This window comes from Dermacentor silvarum, chromosome 2, assembly GCF_013339745.2.
Source record: "Dermacentor silvarum isolate Dsil-2018 chromosome 2, BIME_Dsil_1.4, whole genome shotgun sequence".
NCBI classification, from domain to species: Eukaryota; Metazoa; Arthropoda; class Arachnida; order Ixodida; family Ixodidae; genus Dermacentor; species Dermacentor silvarum.
In genome coordinates, this window is record NC_051155.1 from 243,451,347 (window position 1) to 243,479,129 (window position 27,783).

The 27,783-nt window shown below is 46.2% G+C and overlaps 1 protein-coding gene across 2 annotated transcripts in view; it reads right to left on the reverse strand.

Moving 5' to 3' along the window:
- Positions 1-6,090: 6,090 nt before the first annotated feature.
- The window catches only part of LOC119443012 (techylectin-5A), a 73,216-nt gene continuing 51,523 nt past the window's right edge, over positions 6,091-27,783 (reverse strand). For both annotated transcript variants that reach the window (XM_049662513.1, XM_037708119.2), the window contains exons 2-6: positions 18,770-18,949; positions 17,818-17,960; positions 17,421-17,526; positions 16,023-16,190; positions 6,091-7,422 (exon numbers count right to left, since the gene is read on the reverse strand). In XM_049662513.1, coding sequence (XP_049518470.1) covers positions 7,109-7,422; positions 16,023-16,190; positions 17,421-17,526; positions 17,818-17,960; positions 18,770-18,949 — 911 coding nt within the window. In that variant the 3' untranslated portion in view covers positions 6,091-7,108. The remainder of the gene's footprint in view (positions 7,423-16,022; positions 16,191-17,420; positions 17,527-17,817; positions 17,961-18,769; positions 18,950-27,783) is intronic.

A 27,783-nucleotide genomic window follows, 5' to 3' on the forward strand; every position in this document is an offset into this window, starting at 1 on the left:
AAAAATAAGATGTTTTCCCTGATGAAGCCCAGACCCCCGCTGAGACAGCAGAAAATAAAATATTTTCCCGGATGAAGGCCACACCCCGGCTGAGACATCAGAATCCATAATATATTTTCGCTTCGTGCGTCCTATCAATCAAGCATTTGGAATCACTCGATCCAAGGACAAGTCTGATTTCGTGTATCCAGTATAAATATTTCTGCGGAGCAGTATTTACGATGACGAAGAAGCCAGTAGTGTGAAGACGACGACGACGATTAGAGGCTAGTGCGAGTTATTGCCTCTTGGCCAAGTAGGGCGTATTTGTTTGTAAATATAACTTGTATATATGTATAGCTTCTCGTCTGCGTCTTCCTACGTAACATTATAAACGAGAAGAGGAACTGAGGGGCTCGATTTTGTGTTGCAACCATATGAAGACAAAGAAAGCATAGAGAAATTATTTGTTGCTTTTAATTGAAGCATAAAAATGATCAGGTAAATGAAATTGGAAGAAACAAAAAAAAAAAAAAGATCAACTTGCTACCAGCGGTATAGCCGTACCCTCAACTTCCGCATCACACGTCCGTTAATTGCAATACTAATTGAGCTACGGCGGCGGCTATTCTTTGATCCGCTAGCTTTCCTGGATATTTTGTGTGAGTGTATAAGATCTGACACTGGGAATGTTAGCCAGCGCCACTCATGGTCATGGTGGCGTTCGCAAAAATTTTAAATTAGATTGTGGGGTTTTACGTGCCAAAACCACCATCTGGTTATGAGGCGCGCCATAGTGGCGGGACTTCAGAATAGTTTGGACCTCCTGGGGTTCATTAACGTGCACCTAAATCTAAGTACACGGGTGTTCTTTTGCATTTCGCCCGCATCGAAATGCGGCCGCCGTGGCAGGGAATTGATCCCGCGACCTCGTGCTTAGCAGCCCAACATCATAACCACTAAGCAACCACGGCGGGCACGCGGCGTATGTAACACATCCTTTTAACCGCAGCAGTCACGTAGTACGTGGACTTTAGGAGCAGGTCGATAAACCCTCGTATGCTACCCGAAGGCATACAAGCTGCCAAGCTGCTGCGTCGAGACCTTCACTATGCAATGAATTAAAGGTAGGAGAAGGGAGGGGCCCGATATATATTACAACGCATCCGCATACAACATATTCTCAGATATAAGAGACCGTTTTTCTCACGTAGTTGGGTCTGCCTACATTATCTCTGCAATTCCCACTGTTAATAGACACGGCTATAACAAACTATCAGCTAAAGGTACGAATGAATATTTTGGGCTAATTTTGTCTATATGATGAATATACAACGTACCTTGCCGCCGCGATGCGTGCGTCCGGCCCATTGCACTGCACACAACTTTTCCCTGTCACTTGCGGAAAGTGCAAAAATACAATTCTTCTCGCGGGATGAATAGAGTAGCGCGCAAGGCGAACTGCCCGCAACGGCTAACGGAGAGCTTTCGGAACGACCACTCAAGCGACTCGCTAAACCTAACCCGCTTCGCTTCGAGCCGTATCAGAGGGGACGTGCTCGGGCAGTAATATCACTTGGGCCCATTTTTTAGCCGATAGAAAAATCTTGCCCTTATGCGGGACACTGCCATTTGCCGGCAGCCAGCGTCGAAAAAGGCCGGGCTGCAAGGCACTTGTGTTTTTGTACCATTTCCGCGGGAACCTGTTTGTTGCTTTATTAACTATTAATATTTTTTTCAACGTTTTTGAAATAATATACTAGACATAATGAAACGTTTGACGGCGTTATATGGAAAGTTCCTCCAGTTCACAACACATCGCGACCCTATAATTTTGCATAAAGTGGACTGGATATCACGCGCCTTTCTCGCTGTATATGCGGTACGTTGTAACGAGCGCCGCCGTATTATATATATAATTTTGCTCAATAATTTAGGACTGTGCTGCACTCATATATTTATGTTGCCAAATTGCAGACTATATGTGTTTGTATATACTTGGACGTGAGCTCATTTTTCAATGCTCAGCCCTCTTAGGGCTCAATGTACATTGGTCTCGCAATATATTTCGCCTTTTCTCTCTTGAAAAGGGTGCAGCGCCTTATGGTGCGACATGAAGCTGCGCAGATTGAGGCAATAAATCTTTTGCGACATCAGTACACGCGTTTTTACGAATGTTGAAGTTGCGGTCTGCTACGCCCACTCTAAATGTCGGACGGCACACTCCACGCCATTTTTTTCCTTGCGGAAGCGTATTTACTGGCAACGCTTGCTGTTCTTTTTTTTTTCTCTCTCGCAATTCAATAACATGTATAGTCTGCTTCGGCACCTTATTGAAGTAACATACCGGGTCCCAAACCTTAACGCCACAACGATCAACCTTACGAAATTTTAGTGTTTGACGGCTGTCGAGAAGACCACGGGCCGGTGTCGTTTTTTTCCTTGCGTCCTTGTCTACAGCGCTGTTACTTTTTTCCAAAACATGAATTCCCACCAACTCGCCCAAGTTTCTCTTCTAGTATATGCTATACAATGGACCCGAAAGCCAACAACACAGCCGCGTCGCACGGTGCACCTAGACTAACGTTTTTTTTTCTTTTTTTTTTGAAGGAACGCATCCTGTATTTTTATTTAAAGGGCAGCTAGGAGATTTTTCCATATCCACTGACCTTAACAAAATCTTGAATATACGTGCTTTTTAGCACTCTTTAGATTATCTTTGCCAAACGATATGACTGCAAGTCATTTTGTTTTCCCGAAAATGAATTTTGAAGATTGGTTGCGTGTTCCCGACTCATGCCCTCGAATGTACGACCTTTTACTGGCCACCATGTGTTCGTGACCCAAGAGTCTGCTCCACCACTTCGCCCAGAAACGACGATGCTGGCCCCTTTTTTCTACGAGAAGACGGCCGACTATCATCGTTTTGACAGACGTGATGACTGGTGCTCCTCTTGCCGCAGCACAAGACGTTGAGCTTGGAGTTCGACAGCTGGCTCGCGTGGTGGCGGCGGGTCAAAAGCAAACGACCATCCTTCACTGCTCATATCGTCGCTGATATCGCCGCTGTCTAGTTTGAAAGAGCTGGAAAAGCTCCCCGTGTCGTTAGAAGACATCGTCAGCTTCGCCTTTTTTTTTTTGTGTTAGCACTGTACTGCGTGTTTAGGCCATGCTCTGCGTGTTTACATCACGATAGTGTAGGATCTGACGTCATCGACTCATCGTAGGCGTCACACGAAGCAGCTACCCGTTTCGGTACTTCGTTTATTGGTTATTTAAAGTTACTGATAAATTTCTAACGAAATTGAACCCCCCTACTGGTGACAGTACTGTCAATGCCATTGGAAAATGACAATATCCAAATATGGTTAAGAAAACGCTGGAGGTGCCATTTAAAAGCACCGTTAAAACAAGTTGGACATACGATAATTATTTAAACAATGTTTGAAATATATATCGATTTTATTCTTTTTCGTACCATGAGTATACGATTAGTGTTGAATTCGGTTTAAAAATTTAGCGCTCGCACAATAGTAAAAGTAGAGCCTCTTCTCCCGAAGACCTGTTTCTTTCAGAGACAGTAGGACGTTTGAGTTTCTGCAAGCCTTTGTAACATCTTCGAGCATTTAAATGCGAAGCATTCTTTAGTGCCTTTACTTTTCTCTTCTTTTTTTCTTCTTTGTCACCATCGGGGTAGCCTCCATGTCGTACCTGTATTCGCGCGGCAGCCGGTCGTGAACAGGTGCTTAGCTGGGACGTCATACGTTCTTTCCTCTCGTATGCAGCAGATTGTGCGCCTTGCTTAACGTTGTGCATTCTAATCCGTATGGCGTTTGGATGCAGCGGGGAGTCTCATTCAAGCTGTCGTTCGTTGAAAAATGATCTGTCCGATGGTGAAACTTGAACCAGGTTTCTGAGCATGACAGAATAACAAACAGCCTTACCACACTCTTTCGCAATTGTACGCTAGCGCTTTGAGACGGTTGGCGCTTGCGTCAAATCACGTTGCAACAGTTTGCTTGCCTCGTGCTAGAGCATGCTAGTTTTTCTAGTCCTTCCCTTTAGCATGGAGACGTTGTGTAACATCGCACCAGCTTCGGGATCGGCTCTGTGCACTAGCTCTGCGTTCGGCCCGAGGCCCTAGCGGATCATTTTTACGTTTCATCGCCGGAGTACAATCAATCCGTCGTTATGCCATCGTCGCCGTGGACATCGTCAAGCCATCGTCATTGTCATCGTCGGGGTCGCGCCGTCACCTTGCCATTGCCGTCTCACACACCCTCGCGTGACACGCACAGCTGCTCGCCCGACACAGACTTGTGGCACTACCTTGCGTAACGGCAAACGACGCTATACAGATAGCCAGCTGTTTGCGAAATGCTTGGCATAATAATTAGTCCCACAAGGTGTGCGATTGGCACATTTTTTTGTTTTCTCGCAGGCAAGTGAATGGAGAAACTGTATGGCTGCCTACAAGAGTTGCTTCTTCCATTACGCAAACATGTCGTTCGCGCAACGAATGAAAGGAAAGCTTCACTTATCGCCACTTTCTTTCTGTGCTCCACATTGAAATATGTGTGCCCAAAGTTGCATAATATACGAAAATGACCGTGGCTGCCTCTTTAACATTGACTTTTTCTTTTCTTTTTTATGTTTTTTTTTTATTTCTCGTATACGGCCGGACGAACATCAAATGCGGGCGCCAAGCTTAGATATACTCTTGTGAAACATTGACCTCAATCCACCTGTTGCAAAAAAAAAAGAAAACCTCAATCCACGTGACGCTGCATATTTAATGTAGCTACTTTAAAATTCAGGTCATCACGTAAGCATGCTACAGTTTTATTAACGTTGACGGAGTGTAACTTTAGTCTGCAAGAATATCGAGGCTGGTGAACTTCAATAATGTTTGCTGGTGGGTTAGTTGGTGTTTCGTAGCAATTTTACAGCATATATTCACGAAGGAAAAAAAAAACAAGAAGGGACAGGAGAGGACGCTAACCCTCAACTAACAGTTTTTATTAAGGGCAGCTTGCCAATTTATGCCAAGGACCCAAGAGTATAAGATATGACAAAAGGAAAGGAAGGAGGTTGGCGAGGAAGAGTCACTGCGCATTATGTCTGCAGAGTCGATGTCCAGGCCTTTTCAAAGCCCGCCGATATTTATATCGTCAATGTAAGGCGAAGGCACATGCGCTACGCACACATCCCAATTGACTTTATAGCCGACTTCCACCGGCATATTCCTTTAGGGAATATGCCGGTATCTGAAGTATTATAATTTTCACCAAGTAAAGCTGTGGTTTGCCAATGAGGGCATTATACCTTTGCTTAGAAGAACATCGTTTTTGCCGAGTTCCTTTTCGTCCCTTGTGGGAGTTTCACCTGCGCGTTGTGCACATCAAGGTGCTTGTCGGCGCCCGTGTGAGCGGACACAATGATGCCTTAAGCAGATCAATGAGCGCATAAAGGTGACATATGGTCAGCGGTCATTATCATGGAGGAGCAGTGGAGTGATGTAAGATGGGGGACGAAGGTCTTTACATTTATAAGTGTGCGATGAAGGCTAGTTGGCTGGTCTCGATTCTCGCTTCGCCGCAAAAAAGTTTTTTTTTTGTCGTAATTTGTCACACGCTCTCGGGGTTTTTTTTTCCTTGCGACGTACAATCCCCATCAAGCAGCAACAACAACAACAACAACAACAACAACAACAACAACAACAACAACAACAACAACAACAACAACAACAACAACAACAACAACAACAACAACAACAACAACAACAACAACAACAACAACAACAACAACAACAACAACAACAACAACAACAACAACAACAACAACAACAACAACAACGACAACGACAACGACAACAACAACAACAACAACGACAACAACGACAACAACGACAACAACGACAACAACGACGACGACGACGACGACGACGACAACGACAACAACGACAACAACAACGACAACAACGACAACAACGTCAACAACGACAACAACAACGACGACGACGACGACGACGACAACAACGACGACGACGACGACGACGACGACGACGACAGTCAGTCAGTCAGGCTGTGGGATCAAATACCCGTTGCGGCGGTCGCATTTCGATGGGGCGAAATGCAAAAACCCCGTATACCGTGCATTGGGAGCACGTTAAAGAAACCCAAGTGGTCAAAATCAATCCGGAGACCCCGCTGCGGCGTGCTGCTATCATATCGTGGTTTTGGCACGTAAAAAACCAAAATTAATTATCTTTTGGCTGTAGTTTGCGAAAATTTTCATACATACCTACATGGATACATGCACGCATGTATGCTTAGGTAGATAGAAGCATAGAGGGAGGTCTTGACGCTTAAAAAAGAAAAAAAGAAAACAATTCAGAGTAGGATGAGCGCAGCTCGTTAAGTGTCGGCGCAACTCTCGCTCTAAGGAAAATATTTCTATTGTTTGTCGTGGAGAAGTCCAGCTACCGTAACTGTGATGAGTTGCGATCAATGATATACTGAGGCTCCGCCGAGGAAGTCTAGTCGGTAGTGCTTGGTGCGCATGTGCCTCCGAGAGTGAAAAGAAGTTCGCCATTAGTCAAGGACACAACAAAAGCAATAAGTGATGCTCATAACTTTGCGTAGCCGTACCCTGTCCCTGCCCGAGCAGAAACGTAAGGCACGTGGTTCCCATTCGTATCTAAATAGAGTTCTGATCGAAGTCAGAGCCCTCATTCATCCATCACTTGGCAGTGGGAACTCTCTGTTCACCCGGTTATAGTCCTCACTCCACGACTATTGCGCTCGCCAAAGAGGTACAACTATCATGTTCAAAAGGACTGGTTTAATGCTGGGCAAGTTTGTGTGGCTTACAAAAATTATTTTTAAGAGCGTGAAAAACAGAGAACGCACTTGTGTGTGCCGTGTTCGCGGTGGAGTGTCTATTTTTTTGTGCCGTTAAAAACAATGTATAGTGAACAACATTCATGATTCCTTATTTTTTTTAGTGGTAATATTTTGCCTTGGTTAGATGAGGTCAGCCAGGTGGCGTCAGTGCAGACGATCCAAAGTTAATTGACTCGCTAACGGGTTTCGCTTGCGTTACAGGCTGCCACGCACCACGCCTTCGATTATGAAAGTGGTGCAGCGATTGTTACACCGATTCTTCGGTCTAAGAGGAAACCTGCTGGTCGGATCATCATGTAGGCGCTAGGGTAAGAGTAGTACTGTACGCCGGGGACGCCAACACCGCGAGCACTCCACTCGATGCCGTCGGCGTAGCTGTCGTGGTGGCCGTTTAGGTTCAGGCCATTCAGGTTGGCCGAGTGGCACGAGCTGTACCACCAGGCGCCACGGAATGTGGTCGCACAGTTCTGCGGCCACACGTCGTTGTCACGGTCGAACGTGGAGAAGTTCTGGCCATTCACGTTGAAGGCATCCCATCCTGAGTTAATCGAAAAAAAAAAAGGAAAGACGGCTCATTAGATTAACATTGCCTGTCAAACCTTGGCAGGGTCGAAACAAAATTCAAACGTGAGAATTAGGTTCTGGCGTTTTACGTGCCAAAACCTCGATTTGATTATGAGACACGCCGGCCGGAGTGAGGGACTCCGGAATAATTTTGCCACCTGGGGTTCTTTGCCGTGCACTCAGTGTAGGCTACACGGGCGTTTTTCGAGCGAAGCTTGTATACGCTAGCCTACGCCGGCGATGTAACGCTAAAACTGCTATGGCTCATACCCGCATTGGATATGCGGGTATGAGCTAGGGACAAGAAATAAAGACAGAAGGAAGGAAAGAAAGGAAGACAGAAAGAAAGAAATAAAGAAAGAGCAGGTGCTGGGGAAGCTGTGCCGGCGCCGGATCACGTCACGCGTGCGACCAATCAGGGACGTTTGGTGGGTCGTGGGGAGGGAAAGGAAAGTAAAAGGGGGTTGGCGCGCGCTCCGCTAGGCTTCCCTCGCCTCAGATCAGTTTCGCCGTCCGGATGGGAAGGCCTCGCGGGTGCGTTCCGCCGAGGAGCGGGCTGCGTTTGAGCAACGGCGCCGCAAACTCGCTCGGGAAAGGACTCGTCGTCGACGTGCCGAATCTAGCGTGAGGGCTTCCTAAGCCCAGGTGAAACCCCCGAGTTACGCACCCCAAGTTGCGGCCAAACGTCTGCGAAGAGCCGCCTACCCTGAGTTTAGGACAAACGAAGCGGAACGCCTGCGATAGCGTCGTCTTGCCACAGGCTTCGCTTACCCCCATTTCCTCGACAGGGGAAGGGCTCTGAATTTTTCTGCATTTAGAATGGTGGCCGCCGCAGGTCGGGATTGGATCCCGTGCCCTCGGGCTTACTAGCGCAACGCCATGACCACAACGACACCACGGCGGACAAAAAAAAAAGGAATAAATAAAGCTTAATGGTTAAGATATTCTAACAGAGTGGGGATCAGTAATTGAGCAATAGAGAAAGCAATCAGGGGTCGATCTGGGGGTCGATGAGGAGGTCGATGCGAGTTTCATGTGCGTATACGCGCAGTTTTCGCTCTCGTCCATGGATCCGAAGAAAGAAGGCTTCTTCATTACCAATTAGAGTGAAAAAGTTCGAGTTTATTTTTCCAGGATTAAGCTATTGCCCACCTCTGCTATCCGACGACCTGGTGAAATAGTGAATGAATAAATTTATGCAAGGAAACACAAAAGCAGTGATATCGAAAGCCGATAAATTGCCGCACTGCTTCATTAACAAATGAAGATATCCCGTACAAAAGTACTGAAAAGAAAGCAATAGTATTCTTTAAGGTGGAAAGGAGTTGACGCATGGCCTTGTTGGAGTGGCATTGCAACCCGTATAAGGTGTTTGAAGAGACGAGTACGAAAAGGAAGGGCCCAACACACAACAGTTACAAGTTTGGGCACTGACTGTGCGAGCACTGTTTTTCTTTCTATCAGAGGAATAATTATGATTTAATACATTTGTGATGGCATGTGTGCGTCATCAGAGTCTATTATGTGTGTGTCGGTTTCGAATAAACCGGCCATTTGTTGAAAGGTAGCACTCATATTGTGTCCTTCATTTTTGTCGCCATCTATTCAATAGTTTCACACCTGTTACAATAGCAAAGTCGTGAAACACAAAACATTATGACCATGACTTCACTTCATCATAAATTACTACGACGCTAATTATTATACTTGTCGTATACGATAATTGTCATTACTTATCTATGACATTTACTTTCAATAGAGTAACTCGTTCACTGCAACGTTGTCACATTTTTTAAGGACAAACAACTTCATACCCTATCTTTTCTGTACAAGAATAACGTCACTAGGTTTGCATTGAACATTAATTTCATTTTATCCGAAGATACGAACTAATTATGGCAAGCAGAGAGTCTATTCTTCATCCACTGGCTCCCGGAACAGACTGTGACTGAAGACTTGACATCTCGGCCATACAGGGTTTTCAGTATTTAGTGTCTTTGCAGTGGCTATACACGGTGCTTCGCTTGACTTGGGTCAAACATTAAAAATATGCAAATGCTGCCTAGCTGGACAGAACCAAGGTAATATTGTTTGCCGTCGCTTCGAGATGCTCAGATTATTTTTTCCATTCCGCCTGATTAGATAATTAGTCTTAATTAATGAACTTCTCAATTAATATAATTAGATGAAAAGTGTCAATGAGAAAATTGTAGAGCAACATGAAAAACTCCCGATACATCTTTCTGTTGCTCAATACGTGCTACATAAAAGTTTTTCTGAGCGTGAAAGAAGCCCGCGAATAGTATGGTGACTATGGTCGGTCCGCTATAGTGAAAATTGGTATAGTGAATTTATATATTGCCATTATTGACTACATTGAGCGTCTTCGGCATGTTCGTCAAAGAGCAAGGACACCGGCGTCTTGTTTTCACCCGGCGCGATGACCAAGTAGTGCGCTTGCTGTGCCAAGTCAGCCCCATCGTCATAGACTAGCGTATGAGCCACAGTGTTCATAGCCGCGGCACACTGCATGGCATCATCAGGATCTTGACGTCAGGATCCTTGAAGATGTGGTTAAACGAGCGTCCGTCCCATAGCGAGTCGAAAGGGCAACTGCTGATAACAGCGCTGGCGCGATCTTTACGTCACGAGACAAAGGGGCACAACGATTGGTGGGACGTGCCGCCGCCGAGCATAGGGACACTTGCGAAAGAACCATCTGCGGTGGTGAGAGTTACAACAATGGGCCATCCATCATCCGTTTTGACACCTGCCTGTGCTAAGGCACAACTTCCCGAAAACCGCCACGCACATGGAGCCGAAAGTTGTTGTTCTACGCGTCGTTTTGTCCGCGGACGCGATCCGCCAGAACCTAGCCATATACTGCTTCGTTGTAATAAGGCTCGCAGATTTACTGTCAGTATAAACTGCAGTATAACTGCAGTTGCTTACTAACTAAACACGTGTGGTGTCACGCGCCCAGAGATGAACAGGGTCGGCTCGCTGACCGCGAGCACTCATGATCACAACGCTGGCGTGATGAACAGCGCCGGTAGTGAGGAGCGCGCGTGCGTGTCTCAAAGCGAACGTTCCGTGCAGCCGCTCCTTTCACCATTTCAACTGCGCCGCGCCTCCAGAACCCAGCAGATCAAGTGACCTCCAACAATGGGCGCCACGGAAACACCGAAAGGAAAGCACCCACCCAGTCACAAGCATTCTTGGCTCTCTCTCTCTCGCATGCTGGTCCCCGTATCCGCGACAGATAACGTCATCTGGCAAGAGTAGCCGCACGGCTGCGTGGGCTTGGAGGTCTGCGCGCACGCGCCGCGTAGGTGTGGGCCGCGCAAGCGCCATTGCACCTGGGACACGCCGACAGCGACGCCGACAGCGACGCCTACAGTGACGGCGACGATGTGGACGTGTCTCGAGTGCAGATATGTAGCTGCGATAGCACTAAAAGGGTGTTAAGAAAATAAATCTTGCATTCTTTGTTGAAAGGCCACATATTGGTGCCTTAGTGAGAGTGTGTTTGTATGTCTTTGCGTTTAGCTATAATTATTTAATAGAGGGCGCTTCAGTAGCCTAACTTCTTATACACTGTCGCAGCTATTAAAAAAAATGTTTCTGTGCAGAAATGTGTACGTGTTTCGGTACGAAGCACGTCGTCGTGTGCGGCCGAGCAAGTGGCTATTGCCTTGGCCCTCCTGGACGAGAAACATGCGAACATCTTCAGCGACTCCAGGGCAGCCATCCGCGCCTTCAGCGTTGGCGCCGTGTGTAAGGAAGCCTGTCGCATCCTCGACGGCAAAAGCATCGCCACCCACACGCTCACGTGGTTCCCCGCTCACATGGGATCCATCATGGGAGGCCCCACAAACCTCAACGAGCTGGCCCACTCCAAGGCGCGAGGTCTCGCTTTCCGCGACCATGGAGAACTACCCGGCCGGCCCGCAGTGGTGGAGAACAGAGATGAACCGACAACATATAACGAAATTACGGAGCACTTTTATCTCGGCAGGAGAGACTTTCCCCTTCCTCACAAGAAGTTAAATAGAGCGCAGGCATTGACCCTCAGATTATTGCAAACAGGCTCGTATCCCAGCCCGGCTTTATTACACAAGCTTTATCCCGACACTTATGCCAGTAGTTCTTGCAGGCACTGCAATGAATTCGCTAGCCTAGACCACATGCTCTGGCGTTGCCCTTCGTTGCGAGGCACGGAACAAATCAATGAGGACAAGTGGTTCTCCGCTATCAGGAGCCCCGGTGCCGGGGCGCAACTATGGGCTGTCCAGAGGGCCCACGATGCGGCGGTCGGGCATGGCCTGACTGTCCCAACGTGGGAGCGGCCCGCTGCGCGCTGAGTCGCGTACCTCAGGACTTTTATTAAAGTTTTACATCCATCCATCCATCCATCTGTGCAGAAATAGGAGGGTGCAGCGCACTGCTTTGTCTTAACACTTTATTTCGAAAAAAAAAAGGACATCCGGAAGCTCAACGTAATGATGAAAGAATGTCACGGCGCCAATAGACGTCGATTAGCAGAAGCTTAGCCTTAATTGTTTAATAAAACAATGTGACCGACAATGCTGGGTGCGGCGGGCGTTCCATAAAATGTAATAGCTTTGCTTTTGAAACATTTATAATTAATCGTTAAACGCTATTTTACCAGTTTAGGGCCGCCCCATGTCTCGAATCGATCGTTGCGCCAAATACTAAACGCAGCACTAGTCTGAACGCATTTACGCAATTTTGTTGTGATCGTAGCTTAAATTTACTGTTCTCAGTGGCTCCTAGTATATACTATATCAATTTTCTTTTTCTCTTTACTCTTGCTTTGTTAATTTAAAAATGCTGCAACGACTTCTTCATATCCCCCCTCTCTCCCTTCATGCTCATCCTTCACATACACGTCCTATGCCTTGACGTGCATAAAGTTGTAAATAATCAAATATAATGAATGACATTTTGGGGACTTTGATTAGATTCTGAAATATATATAGGGAGGTTATGTGGCATTGATAGGCTGCTGCTCATTAGCAGGCACTTCCGCTTGCTAGAGAAACACTTATGATTTAGGCAACGGGTATTATTCACCTGTGAATACAGACCGCGCAATCCACGGAACGGTTGTGCGACTTACTCGGGATTCGTTATGAAAGGCAGCAGCTCTCTTTTGACGGGAAAACGACGTAGCTATGACCATCTTGATTTAGAAGTAATTGTACCATTTTAACGACGTTTATCAAGCACAGCCTTTGGAGTCACACCTGGCATGAGTTAAGTTCGACGACGCGTAGTTGGTGGTTATATTTTATGTTTTGAATTACTGGCTGTCCGCTCGTATAACTGCGCGCAGTCTTCAGTGCGCAGCCGGAATGTATGAAGCATAGAGAAAGAAGAATCATTTGCAGTGAAAGCTTCTGCCTATACCCTGGCTTCTATCATCGGCTCTATCCAGACGTCTCGAGTTGCTTACACAAGAAAATGACTTTGTACCTGTGCTAGACAGTGAGCATAGAAGGGGAGGCTGCTCTGGCCGGAGTTGTTCTCTTCATCAGTGCCACTCAACCTCAAGTGGGTTCGCAAAAGGCGCTCGCAGTTCATGACAGGCTGGTCTGGCAATTTTCGCACGCGAACAGGACAGCTGTTTACGCGTTGTCAAGCTCCAGTCAGACTGGCGTCTAGTACAGTTGAAGTGTACTACGGTACTACCACCATCACATCATCGCCAACATTGCGAGGTGCAGCAGAGAGCCCCAACACCATTAGGAAATTCTGAAGAGCTTGTTTTCAATAACAATCGGGCAAAACTTGTGCTACAATGCGTGAGTGTTTTTTTTTTTTCGTCTGCTGATGTTATGGTTCTTGCAGTGTCTTCTTTTGCGTTGTTATGCTTGAGAGTTGTGTAGCGCGTTAGTTTATTAGTGGTGTATACACAATTTTGTCTCGGCGGCCTGTTTTCTAGAGTGCCCACCTGCACCGGCTCGATGCATACGTACTTCACCGTGAAAGAATTACGGTGCCGTACAACCAAGTTAATTTCCGGAAAGTTTGGGAAAGTCAAGAACGGTATTCACAATACCGTTGTTACTTGAAAACTGTTCGTAAGATCAGCTGCCAGCCATTCGTGAGCTTGGACATAGTAGAGTAGGTGGCTGGCCAATGGCAAAGTGCTCGTACAAAAAAAAAAAAAAAAAAAAGGCTTTCAGAATTTGGCCCCAGGTTTGCAGAGTGCGCTACAATGGAGGGTCCACTAGTTTACTCTCGGGTGAGTGTGAGGATTCATGACCAAAAATGCGCGAAAATGTCGCGTTTTCGAGGAAGCCACGCCCAGGGGCTCCGAAAATGTATTTTGAGCGTGGGGGCAAGAGCCAGGGCCTCATTTCGGCCCTATACAAACTTTTTGCTGCTGCTGTGAAGCCAATGAATAAATTACTACATTGGAGGGGGATCGGCGTTTAGGAATTGGAGTGGGAGCGAAGTGCCCTCCTACAATGAAACCGGAGGGGGCAAGCAATGTCCGGCGAGCCAAGCGGACCTGAAGGGATCAACATTAGTAATGCGCGTTCCATGTGTGGGTCTTCAATAAGCGTTTTGCAATAACACGCTGAACGAAGGATGTGTGACTCTATGTTGTTTATTTGGCACCATTATGCCTATTCAAATGAGGCGTTTTGACGCGCTTGCGCGTTCGTGTATGGCAATGTATGTTTCAATCGCTTCAAGGCGCGATCTGCCATAAACGGAGAGCACGTGCCGAGTGCCTCGGGCGACGGAGTATTTTCCGTGCAACAGAAGTGTGCGGGAGACCTCGAGAAGGACCGCCTTTGCGGTACAGCTGAAATATTGTTTTTATTGTAGTGCTACGAAGTAAACATTTGCTATATTTTCCAAATTTGTCAAAGGAATACTATTCCAAATTTATTCACTAAAATAGTTTAAAAGCTTGCCTTATTACGAATTTTCTACACTTCGCATGCCCCCTGTGTTCTCTACGTAATGTCAATTTGAGCTAAAAAAAAGAAGGTTGCCTGTTGCCTATAGCGCAATGTCTTGAAAAGACGAATGCTATAGTTGTAGAAGAAATCGCGTTGTTCTGTTAGCTGATTAGAAATTTTCTGCGAAACAATTTGAATAATTTACTTTGGGGCACATGTTGCAATAGTGAAGCCGAGCGGCTGTAGGGTAACATTTCACTAGTATACTTCCTGAGACTCTCACATGTTTCCAAATGTTTGTCAATACGAAACACCCTTACACTCCGTTTCATTTTGTACCGCAGCACGCGATGAAAGTTTTGGGAAAAATATTAGCTGGAATGTCTATGTATTTAGCAGCTCACTTACGTAGAAGGGTGCCGTACAACCAACTACAACGGTTTTGGCTGGTTGGTTTTCCGTAAGTTTAAGTAGTGCAGCGCGAAGCAGGACAGAGGGACACGGAAAAGACGAGGACGAGCGCTTACTGCCAAGTGAAATTTTATTGTTTGATACAGAACTTTATATACACAAAGATACCATCATCAACAGAGATACCATCATCACCCACTGTGCGCGCCGACGTTGTCTAAAAACGCCAACTCCCTTTGCGATAAGGTCAGGGATGGCTTACCTATGCATGGGCATCCTTCATGTGTCATGCTAGCTGCTCCCCCATGATGCGCATGTGCGTAAAAATTATTTTTGTTTGCTCGAACGTGGGGGCGCAGCCGCATGGGCTACAATCAAGGGCTATAAAAAAACCTTCCGTTCCGTTCCTAAAATCGCTGGCATGCACTCGCAGGCGATCGTTTGGACACCTGCTAGCCTGGCCCACGTAGCATGCACCACAACTCAAGGGAATTCTGTACACGACCCTCCCGCGTACATTCCGCGTACCGGATACGGTGCTTCACTTCACACTGGGCCTTTTGTTTCTTGATAGGGATGCTTCTCCTTGTTGCTAGTGAACAAAGCTTGCGTGGTGCAGAAAAACTATGCGCGTACACCAATCTCATTTCCGGGATTGGCATATCAAAACCAGCGCAATTCCGATGATTTCAACTACGTGTATGGCATCATCACTTCCAGCCGTCAATTCCACAATTGCTGCACATGCCCCAATGTGAACAGTGATAAAAGTAATAAGTGTAATTTTGTTAATTATCTAACAGAACAATGAGGCTTTACGTGCAAGTAATGCCCACTTTTCAAGTAAGCCGCTTGAAGAGGAAATTGCGTTATGAGCCTCAGGTAAACTTTGCTGTACGATAACATCAAATTACTTCAATTAGCTTAATCGCGCACTTCGTGAACTAGTTCCCGCTAGTTCAGAGCCAGTTCTCGCTCGTGCGAGAACTGAGAGGTAGAGAGGTAGAGCTCTGGCCTACCTCTCTGGCGAGTGCCGGGAATGCTGCGAAAAGAGTTGAAACGTGCAGATGCCGCCATATTAAGCTGGTGAAAATAATAGCGAAGTGTGGGACCTCCTGAACTAGTTCCAAAAATGCAGCCGAATCTAATAAACCTATGCAAGATTTGTGGTGCAAGCTTGTTAAAACAGGCGTGGCTGAGCGCGTGTTGTAAGGTTTCGCACCTGCGGGTCCGAGGTACTTCCCGACTTGAATCCTGAAAAGGTCGGCCTCCGACGCAATCCGGACGCTCTCGTAGTCGACCGACACGCTGTCCTCCGTGTGGTTCCTCAGCACCACGCGGAGGGCCATCTCTTCGTCGCCAGAAGTCAGCGTGTGGAGGGCATGGTTGCCTGCATATAAAATAGACGTGACGTCCTAATCGGCGGCCATCATCACCGTCAGCATATTCATTCCTGCTAACAGAGTCAAAATGTCTTCGACCTAATATTAAATATTTTGAACACGCTCCTTAAGATAAAATCCTAATGTAGATCGGCAAGGCAGTACCAGCTGTGTTGCCGCAGTAAAAAGAAGAAAACGACAACATTTAAAAAATAATACGTGCAGAAAATGGGAATGAGTGAGACGCGACCATTGACAAATCACAATACGTATTTAGAAGAACCGAAGGTTGTCAAGCATCTGAGAGCCTGAACGTGACATAGAAAACCCCTAAGAGGTCCCGAGAACAGGCTGACTTCGTACTTAAAGAAAATTTCGTTTCACCGGATTAATCCACAGAAGGAGAACAAACTGGTATTCATGGCAGCGAGCTGTCTTTTACGTCCATTGCATATGACTTCAGACTCTGAGCTGTGCCACGCGCATGAATCCATAAACCATCTACAATGCGATTGCCTTCCATAGAAGTTCGACAGAGGTCGGCTGATACTTCTGCCCATCTCGACAGCCAACCGCTGTCAGAGGACATTATATTGGGCCTTTGGCGTGACTGTAAATCTAGTTATCAGGCCTTCTGGGCTTTAACTGATTTTTTTTTTTTAAGTACGGGTTAGGTCCTCAAGTTTTTGGGTAGACCTATTCTTTGTGAGGTTTGCCTCTTGCCTCTGTTTTTAATCATTTTTCCATGTTAATCAGTATTTTTTGAGTATTCATCACTGATAGTACCTTAGCCCACATATCTTTGAGATGCAGCAACTAGGAACATCCTTCCAAGCTCTCCCACTGATCCCCTAGCTAAATTTGTCTCGACAGACGAACCAAACGAGAACTTTATTTCAAGGGAACGCAAGGCAATAACCATGCCAAACATTTTACCACATGAAGTCTCATATTGTTTCGAATTCTGAAGGAAAACAGTAAGTGACAAATTTATTTTGAGTTTGTTAGAATATAAATGCAGGTCAATGTTATTACTTTATTTTATTTGCAGAATATCGGTTGGTTAAGTCTATGTAGCTGTTGTTTCGATGTGAAATGATTTTACTGACACTGCAGTTAACACTCTTGGTATAGGGGTTCTTAGTCCTCAGTTTTAACTCCATTCTCTTATTTTAGTTGTACTATTTCTCACATAGTTGGATTCAAGCCAACCTCCTTTCTTCCGCTTCCCGCCTTACCGATCCAGTATTCATCAGAAGGATTCCCGAAACCATTCGCGTACTCCGTCCAGTTTCGGTAGAAGTGGAACACTCTGTTGCCAAACTGTCCCCTTCTCTGGATCACCTGCGCATAAAGACCTACATTACGCACTCAAGGAAAACAAAGTCAACTTGAGCTTCCACTCTGGTCTCCCAATGTAACTAATTAAAAGAAAATTACTGCTCAATAATGTGCTCGGTGGCATAAATGGGTGACAGATCTTTCTTGCACTACTTTTCAAAAGTTCTTGATCCGAAAAGACTATTCGTGCTCCTGAACATCCTTAAACAACATGTATAGTAGTATGTTAGTAGTATGCTTTAAAGGCCGGTTTCGCTCTCTCTGTACAGACTGCACTATGACGGCCAAGCCCACCGTCCACCCTCCGCCGTCTGTCTCCATGTCGCAGTAGACCCTCTGCCCAGTTGGACCGGCAGCCTTGTGGAATATGGTGTACACTCCGCTGGTGCTCTGACCAGACCGCAGGAGGTCGCCGCAGTGCCGCGGTTGAACGGCATCTGCAGAGCGAAGTAAAAAAAAAAAAAGAGAGAGAGAGAGAGAAGTCAACGTCGCGAGTGCCAGATTGTGTTGCTGTCAGTAGCATACGAAGATAAATTAAAATTCACAAAGAAACACGTCACTGTAAGGCACGAAAAATAGTTTTCAGATTCAAGATGTAAGCATCACGAAAGTTGATTTTCTAATGTATGCAGGTTGTTGGTACTTCGACCTTATTTATTAAACTTATTTATTTTGTTATTCCCCTCCCTTTTGTCATGACTGGTTCCATCAACTCAAGGCAGTCCAGAAGGCCCATGTTGCGGCGGTGAGGCTTGGCCTTCCCGTCCCGACGTGGGAGTGGCCCGCGGTCCTACTTCAGGACACCAATAAAGTTTACCACATACCTACCTATTACCTCCCCTTTTGACAATGGTAATCAGGCATTGGCGGTGCAGGAGCGTTAGGAGATGCTTCATGAGCCATAGACGGAAACAAAACACACTCAAAATAAGCTCTTGTCTTCCAGCAGCGCTTGATAAGAGAAACACACGATGACTCATCGAAAAACCATATACGCAATTTATCTTCTAACCTTCTAATGCTTCATTGAAGGAGCGTTGGGTATTTAACATAAAGCAAGCACGGCTACAAAAACAAAATCATATACTGTAAAACAAAAGTTATCCGGGGATAATTTTTGTTCCTCTGAATGCGTTCATTTCAAAACATTGCAGTAGTAGGGAGAGAGATTCGACATACTGATAACCCATGGGCATTAGTTGCTCTGATAAACTACAAATAAACTAAACAAAACTCATTTATTTACTTTTGACGTCAGCAAGTATTTGTGCCAATTCTTGCACTCGCTTCTCCGCTTGCGCAATAGATGGTCCCACTGAGGGGCCTTGAGCCACAACGCTGGTAAAGGCAGCCACGGTGCACAGAAGGGCGGCGCTGCGCATCATCGTTGGCGCCCACGCAGCACTGGTCGAGGGCGTCCTGGTGACTGCAAAGAGAACTATCGCTGTAGGCACGTTGACTGCGTTATATCCGCTGCTAAAATACCCAGTTATACGACTAAGCGATCGAACTACAGCCAATTTGATAAACGACATTATGTAGCAACAATTGGCAAAAGACCGTGCCATTCGTAACAATGGCGAAGATGCGGACGCATCGATGCCCCAATTTCATGAGATACAAACAAAACCAGCATGCGACACAGGACACCGGACAAACCGACGAGGGAAGAGGGTGACCTGTAATTTTCCCCGTTCTGCGTCTATTAAAGTGAAGAATTGCCAAATTCACTTAAATAGCATGATTTTTTCAAGCGCATGTGCACGAGAGAAATAAAGAAAATCAAATGAACACGTGCCACACAAAACTGGCGTTGCACTTGATCAAGTATAGAATTATAGAACCAATAGATAAAACAGAACATAACTGCACATGCAAAACGAGAATATGGCTATAAGGAACAGCATCTACACAGCGTCGTACACAAAGTAATCACGGTAGTGTGTCTAGAAGAAGCCTAATAAATTATTGATTTCATACTGCAATAATGACTAAGGACAGAAAAAATAAAACTGTAGATTACATGACCAATTGTGAGAGAAGTGCAGACGCACAAAAATTTCAGTAAATACTTAATAAGATGAACCCCTTGAGTCATGGCGCACACATTTGTGTAGGAGTTCTTTTACGAGTTCTGTTCCTAAATCGTAAGGAATAATTAGGCAGATCCGACGCACGTACTGGAATCTATGTGGAGCGAAGGTTCGCGCAATGTTTATGCATAAGTTTATCGACGTCCGCGCTTACGTTGGTGAACATGCTCATCAAAGGAGTGCACGAGGCGTCTGAGTAATTCGTCTCGTTCCCGAGGCTCCGTGTAGATGTTTATTTTATATTATGGCGTCGAAGAGAACACTTGTCTCTCGGCGAGACGTGCTTCGTGTTGGTCGCTTTCAAAGTTGGCTCGCTGCCCTCGTTTGCGGGCAAGTATAAGTTTCCGTTTTGCGGCACACCGTTTACGCGTCCGTTCAGCAAAATTTACGCCCCTTCTTGGCGTCGACATGCTCGACACTTAGAGTAGAGGGCGCAATGGTCCCGTGGCACGCACCCAATTCTAGACCCGCACTCACAATGAACGCATATAGTAAGTATTTGAGAAAGTTGGACGCCGACCATAAGAATAAGAAATTAAACGACGTTTCGGCCCTCGCGCGTGAGCCTTGTTCACAATGAGGATGCACGAGAACAAAATTTGACTATGCATGTTTCAAGACGTGACGTAAACACCGTGCGTACACGCGTGGAAAGTGGCCGTCGTTGCGATTGAGTGTGCGTTCAGTTGTCTGACATGTACATGCAATGCACGCACAAATAAATGAATGAATGAAAAATCTTTATTAGGAAAAAATAGGATTGGCCTGCGGCCTAGGTGGGGAGCGGGTGAAGGCGGAGGGGTTGAGAGGCGTAGCAGGGCTCCTCTCAGATTCGATTTGTGACACGCGATTTGTGACACGCGGGAGAGTAGCATTCCCTTGGCGCGCCCGGAGTCAGGGCGTGTTGTCCAAGCCGCGTAAGACTGCGCCAGCCTGGCGTGTTTCTCTCGAAGGGGACGACGGCCCTCGCAATCACACAGAAGGTGTTTTATGTCTTGCTTGAAGTCGGTATCGTTGCAGTACGGACAGAGATCCGGTGGGTTGGCTTAGGTCGCAGTGCCGTCTTCTGTGTCGTCGTTTCGCACGGCCACCATAATACTGGAGCGACACTTGTGCTGCACGTCCTCGGATAGGGCAGTTCCGGTGTGGGCTTTGTAGATAAGTACGTTCGCACCTCTGGGCAGGCCTTTCGGCAGGGTGTGCTCGTTGTGTGGGATTGTGTCCCGTAAAGCCTTATTTATTATCTGCTTCTCCTGTGCTACGAGGCCCACTGGGTCTAAGTCAACTGGAGATGGTACCGGGCGGCACGGAAACGAACGGTGCATGCGGTTTCGCGCGCTCGCAAACACGTTGGCCGCCTCGTTTCCGATGCTGCCAGCATGCCCCAGAACCCAATCAATACGGACTCTAAGGTCACGTCATTCTTGAAGCGATTTGAATTCCCTCTTGATCAAATCAGAAAGTGAACCAGGAGGGACTCGGTCCCTGTAGCCGCATGATGGCCTCAGCGCTGTCGCACAGTATAGTGCGGTCTCTATGTTGTGTTCAGAGGGCGCGTGCCGCTTCATTGTGTATAACTAATGACGCCATCCACCCGCAATGGAGCTCCAGTTGAGTACTGGTGGGTTCGTGGTTTGTGTGTCGGCTTGAGATACTTGGTACGACTCATCGGGGGTGACCACAGCTAACGTCGTCTCTAGGGTGTCGCCATTACAAGTAGCACTGGCGTATAAATTGTTGTCGCCGGGACGTTGGGGTCATCGCACTCGCGCACCTCCCTCTCGTTCGCGTCTCGGCCCTTGTCTCATCTTCCGAGTAGGTGTTTAGGCCGCGTAATCAGCATGTCTTCCCAAGGCGGTAATCAGGGTAGTTGGGGTCACATCCACTCGTCCTACATTCGCAAGATGCGTCTTCCAACGTTGGTGGCGGTCCGTCTCGTTTCGTTGTTGTGCCGTACGTCTTACTGCAAGCGTCACCTCGAGGGAGGGAAGTTTAGCGTAGCGATGCAAATCCTGTATCTTCGTGTGTCTGGGAGGCCAGTGATCGCTCGAAGGGAGTCTCCAGCGGAGGGTTTCTAACTTAAAACATACTTAAAATGCGGAGACTCACAAAGAGCCCAGTGGCGGAACTGACTGTAACGCAGAAAGCGGCTGGTATGAGAAACTGAACCCAACGTACGGTTTCTGTTTAGGCTCGCACAGGTAGAACACTGCTGATGCGTGCTAAGCGACATCGGCGCTTCAATAGCGCGATATTAACGCGATAGAGTTAAGGGCCCCGTGACGCAGAAAATCCGGCGTCGGCGTAAGTATCGGCGTCCGTGGCATCCGTGGCGCAGAAATTCATCCCGAAACACCCCGACCCCACAGGCCCTCCACCTGGCGCAAGGAGTTAGTCAACAAAAATTGAATTTCTCAAAGTAAAATCCGTCAGAAAAATTGCAATGTACGACTTAACTACAATCTACAGACATGATAGCGTCGGATTGTAATTTGAATATACGAGAAAAAAGCCTGATAAGCAGCCAGGGATCTTTGAATGCTGTCTCGTTCCACTCTTAAAGGCGAAGCTTAAGCGTCATCCAATTCTGATGCTGTTTCGCTGTACTTTGGTTCTAGGCAACATTGAGGGGAATGTTGAAAACCGAGCCTTTCTCAATTTTTTTCAATATACAATTCTAGAAAGCAGACGCAAGACGCCTTGTAAAACAAAATATTAACAGCGAAGCTGTTAATTTAAGCTGGAGGTAATCCGGTGGTGCACGTACAAAACTCCTCCGCCTGGCGACGACGTCACGGGCGTTGCCTAGCAACCACGATGTAAGAACATTTAGGTGTTGACACTGCGCGCGCGCAAGCGTCCAGATTATGTTCGGCAGCGCGCGGGCGCACCGAGTAGCTCTGCTGCGAGCCGATAGATGGCGCCGCGGTCAGCGGTCCCAGCTGACCGTTTGGCAGTGGACAGTCGTGGTGTAGGACGTGTTTATCCGGGGCTCCGTGGCGGCGACGAAAACAAGTTTTTTTTCGTGCATGCTTTGAGCTTGCTTCTGCTGTTAGACTTGCTGTTTTTTTTTTTTTTTTTTAGATTTAAATAGGTTGGAAGTGGCAGGGCTATCAGATATTGTTTTTTTCCTTCTTCGTGTGTGTATCGGGTGTATTTCATTTTTTAGGACAGTCAGAACGTCGTTCCCTGACATGTTTTCAACACGGGCGACCGCGTGGTACGTCTTTTAGCGTGTGTGTATTTGAATCGAGAATATTGCTTTTGTAGGACAATCAGAGTGTGTCCACGTGTCATGAATTAAGTTTGCTCGACTTTTTGTGCTGATACTTTGTGATAAATTGCGGATAAATAAATTCTGGCATTTTAAGATTTTAGGTTCTGTGCGTATCGGCCTTTTGTAGGTGCGTACTTCGGAAGGTTCGGTGATAGCATTTGAGAATGCCAAGTGCAACATATGGCGAAAAGGGCGGGAAGGCGAGCAGGGTGCGGGGGGTCTCTCAAGGTAGACGAGGGGACTGACGAGAATAGCGTGGAAACTGAGCCAATCGACACACCCTGTGATGTCGATGCGATCCTAAAGAAAATGGAGGATTTCCAAATTGAGTTTGTGAATCGAATCGCAGAGCTGCGAAATGAAATCAATATGGAACGTGATGCACGGAAGGCAGTGGAAGGAAGACTCCAAGCAGCCGAGGAAAAATTGGACAGGGCTGCCATTACGAACGAAAATGGTAGTGACGATGAAACCCCGGCTCCCGGCGAGACAGGACCGGAAGTGCCCACAAAGCACATAGAATTCGTGGAACATGCTGGAAGGAGGGTCACCGACATTGACGCTGCAGTGAAGGGAGAGCAGAAACACAGGGGTCAATGCCTTGTGTCAAATCCGAATCACGCGGACATGGAAAAGGAAAGCAGGGTGAGACCTCGACAGGAGGGGAGAGGGAAAAGGTCATAATCACTGGTGACTCCAATCTGTCGAGGTGCTCAGCGGCAATTGTGGAGCGGGTGAAAGGCGACAATAGAGTGGCGGTAGGGACGTTTCCAGGGAGAACATTGGCCGATGTCATGGAGCGAGCTAGAGAAAAGCTCGCGGAGAATGCGTAGGCATGCAACCTTGTCATAGTAGCGGGCGGCCTAAATGACGTGCTGAGTAGGAAAGGGGCGGAAATAGCCCAGCGTTTGGCAAAGGGTGTAGAAAACTTACGCGAGGTGTCTCCTCGGGTGCAGATTGTGATATGCACTGTGCCGGAGGTACCTGTACGTGACATTAACGTACAAACACCAGTTGCGGCCACTAATGAGGCGATTTGGCAAATGAGCCGAGAGAAAGGTTTCGAGGTTGTGGAAGTCAACAGGGAAGTGAGAAGGTAAGGTGGCTTTCAAAGAGACGGAATCCACTTCGATCACAGGCTTGGACGTGAGTGGGCTGGCGACTCGCTGGTCGTGCAATTGCTTTTTTTGGGGGCCCACGGGCGCTAAGGACGCCAGAGTAAGTAGTAATGAAGAAGGTCCCTTAGGGCAACCTCTGACTAACAGCACCGGTAGCAATATAAAAACGAGAAAGGAAAGAGCTCGCTGTGCAATAGGTTATACAGGGTGTCCCAGCTATCACGCAGCACGATTTTAAAAAAGAGGAACGGCGTTACGCGAAGCAAACTTTGTGCATATTGTTTCCAGTACAGTGGAGTAGCCGCCAGTATTTTTTTCGTTACTAAGATTTAATTAATTGTAATTAATTATCTAACTCGAGAAGTACTGTCCTAATTATCAAAGTGTCAATGAGAAAGTTGTAGAGCAACACGAAAAATTCCGTTACAGCTTTCCGTTGCTCAATACGTGCTACATAAAATTGTTTTTCCCGAGCACGAAAGAAGCCCGCAAATACACGCAAAGTGCCTCGATCGGCCAGTCGTGCGGCAATTCTGCGTGTATTCGCGGGCTTCTTTCACACTCGGAAAAACACATTTATGTAGCACGTATTGAGCAAGAGAAAGCTGTATCGGGAATTTTTCGTGTTGCTCTACAACTTTCTCATTGACACTTTGATGATTAGGACAGTACTTCTCGAGTTAGATAATTATTACAATTAATTAAATATCAGTAATAAAAAAATTACCGGCTGCTACTCCACTGTACTGGAAACAATACGAACTAGGTTTGCTTCGCGTAACGCCGTTAATCTTTTTTTAAATCGTGCTGCGTGATAGCTGGGACACCCTGTATAAACATGCAGGGCGGTAGAAGAAAATAAAAGTGGTTAGAGATTGAGGAGCAGTTAAATAGCGAACAAATAGGTGTGCACGCGTTTATAGAAACGCACCTTAGAGACTTAGAAGAGCCACCAATGATTGAGAATTACGTTTGGGAAGGGTGCAACCGAACCAAATTGGAAAGAAAGGGAGGGGGAGTTGGGAATGCTCATACATCAGAGGTCCAAGTGGCAAAGAGTAAATTCAAAGTGTCAAGAGCACCTTTGGATATCAGGCACAGTCAGTGGAAAGAAAACTTGGCTGGGAGTGACGTATTTATGGACAGGGAAAATTGCAAAGAAAAGAATGAAGAGTTAGTGAAATGCCTAAGTGCGGATATTAAGAGTTTCGGAATGGAGGGCGAAATTATCCTGTTGGGTGACATGAATGCCCACATACAGGATCTAGATGGTTATATACCGACAACAACGGGAGGTTAATGCTAGATCTCTGTGAGTAACATGCCCTCGTTATCGTGAACACGGGGCCAAAATGTGATGGCCAGATCACATGGGAAGGCAGAAATATACAATCAGCCATCGATTACTGTCTGATGACAGAAGGAATTTATGATAAGCTGAAAGAAATGGTCATTGACGTGGAATGGGATAGCAGCATAGGGAGTGACCATAAACGCATCATTTTGAAAATGGGATATGTAGTTGGGAAAGAGAGCAAGCAACGAAGAATGACCAGTCCAAATTTGAACGATGAACAAATAGCAAATATAGCCACAAGAGTCGAAAAGAACTTGACAAATGGTCAAGCAAGGAGTGGGAATATGGTGAGCTTGTAAGTGTAATGACGAAAGAAATCAGGAAAGAGAGGCAACATGCTTGTTGGAAAGGAAAAAGGAAGCCGCAAAGCTGGTCGAACAGGGAGATACGGGAGGCGATCGACGAACGAAAGAAAGCATCACGAGAACACAGACAGGCAAAAAATTCATAGTTGCCGCAGGATGAAATAGACAGAAAATGGGAAATATATCGCGAAAAAAACAACAAAACATGGTTCAAATATTATTTCAAGCAAAGATTAAAGGTGAAAGTGAACGTTGGTTTTCAGAAATACGTGCGAAAAAAAAGGCCGCACCTAGAATATTTTGGAACCACATTAATGTATTAGGCAAGTTGGGAACAGTACAGCGACATATCCTTGACGAAGATGGAAATAAACTGGAAGGGGACGCGGCATTGAAGTATGTTCGAAAAATAACAGCCGAATCATATCAGGGCAATGGCGAGGTGGTTTCTGAGGAAACAAATAGAATGAACGAAAACCAGACGGAAAAGGAGTTGGTGCTGAGTAATGTCAACTGGAAGAAAGCTGAAGAGAAAATTCCTAAACGCACAGCCACAGGTTTAGACGAGGTTCCCGTTAGACTGATTAATGAGCTAGGACCAAAAAGTAAGGAAGCTCTGTTGAAAGCAGTAGCAAAATGCTTACAACATAGGCGAATACCAGACAGTTGGAGACAAAGTAGGATGAAATTAATTTATAAATGTAAGGGGGAAAAAGATAAAATTCACTCTTATTGACCGCTGACCATTACATCGGTAATATACAGGTTAGCAATGCAGGCGATTAAATTGAAGCTGCAAGAATGGGCAGAGAATAACGGCATATTGGGAGAACTTCAGAATGGCTTCAGAATCAGTAGGCGGCTCGAAGATAACTTATTTGTCCTTACTCAGTGTATTGAAATATCCAGAAAAGAAAGGAGACCACTATATGTGACTTTTCTAGACATTACCGGAGCGTATGACAACGTAGATCGCAGCATTTTGTGGAATATTCTAGAAGGGGAAGGTATAGGCAACGACTTTATACAGCTATTGAGGGAGATTTACCGAGAAAATACTGTTTGCGTTGAATGGGAAGGGATGACGAGCGAGAATAAAGTTGATATCAACAAGGGACTGAGACAGGGCTGCCCTTTATCCCCGCTGTTGTTTACGATGTACGTGGTAAGGATGGAACGAGCGCTAGAAGGATTCAATATTGGGTTTAACCTCTCACACAAACAAGCCGGCACAACAGTTGAGCAGCAGCTTCCAGGTTTATTTTATGCGGACGACATTGTGTTGCTTTCTAACAAGCAAAGTGATATGCAACGTCTGGCTGATATCTGTGGAGAAGAATGTGAGAAGTTAGGATTCAAATGTATCGTTAAAAAATCAGGTTTTATGGTATTCAATGAAAACAGTGAACAGACAGTGTTGATTCAGGGCCAGGAAATACCTCGAGTAAAAGAATACAAATACCTTGGTATATGGATAAACGAAGGCGATAGATATCTGGAGACACAGGAGAAAACAACAACAGCAAAAAGGAAGAGAAATGCGTCCATAATGAAACACTGGGGGCTATGGAGATACAATAGGTACGAGGTGCTCCGGGGTATGTGGAAAGGTGTAATGGTACCAGGGCTCACATTTCGAAATGCGGTTGTTTGCTTGAAGTCAGGAGTACAATCAGGACTCGATGGCAACCAAAGGTCAGTGGGATGCCTCGCGTTGGGCGCCCACGGTAAGAGTACTAATGAAGCTGTGCAGGGTGATATGGGCTGGACAAATATTGAAGCAAGGGAGGCTCAGAGTAAAATTGATTTTGAAGAACGACTGAGGAAAATGGAAGAAAGTAGATGGGGTGCAAGAGTATTCAGCTATTTGTACAGGCAAAACATTGACTCACAGTGAAGGAAAAGAACTAGGAAGCTTACCAGCAAATATGCGACTGGTATGGCCAGCAACATGGCAACAAAGAACGTCAAACGCAAAGTGAGAGCGGCTGGGACAAGGTTATGGGTGGCGGAAATGGAAAAGAAACCTGCTATGACTAACTAACTCAAAGAAAAAAGGGAAATCAGGAAATAAACAATTTATGATAACTCAAAGGGAAGCTCCTTACTT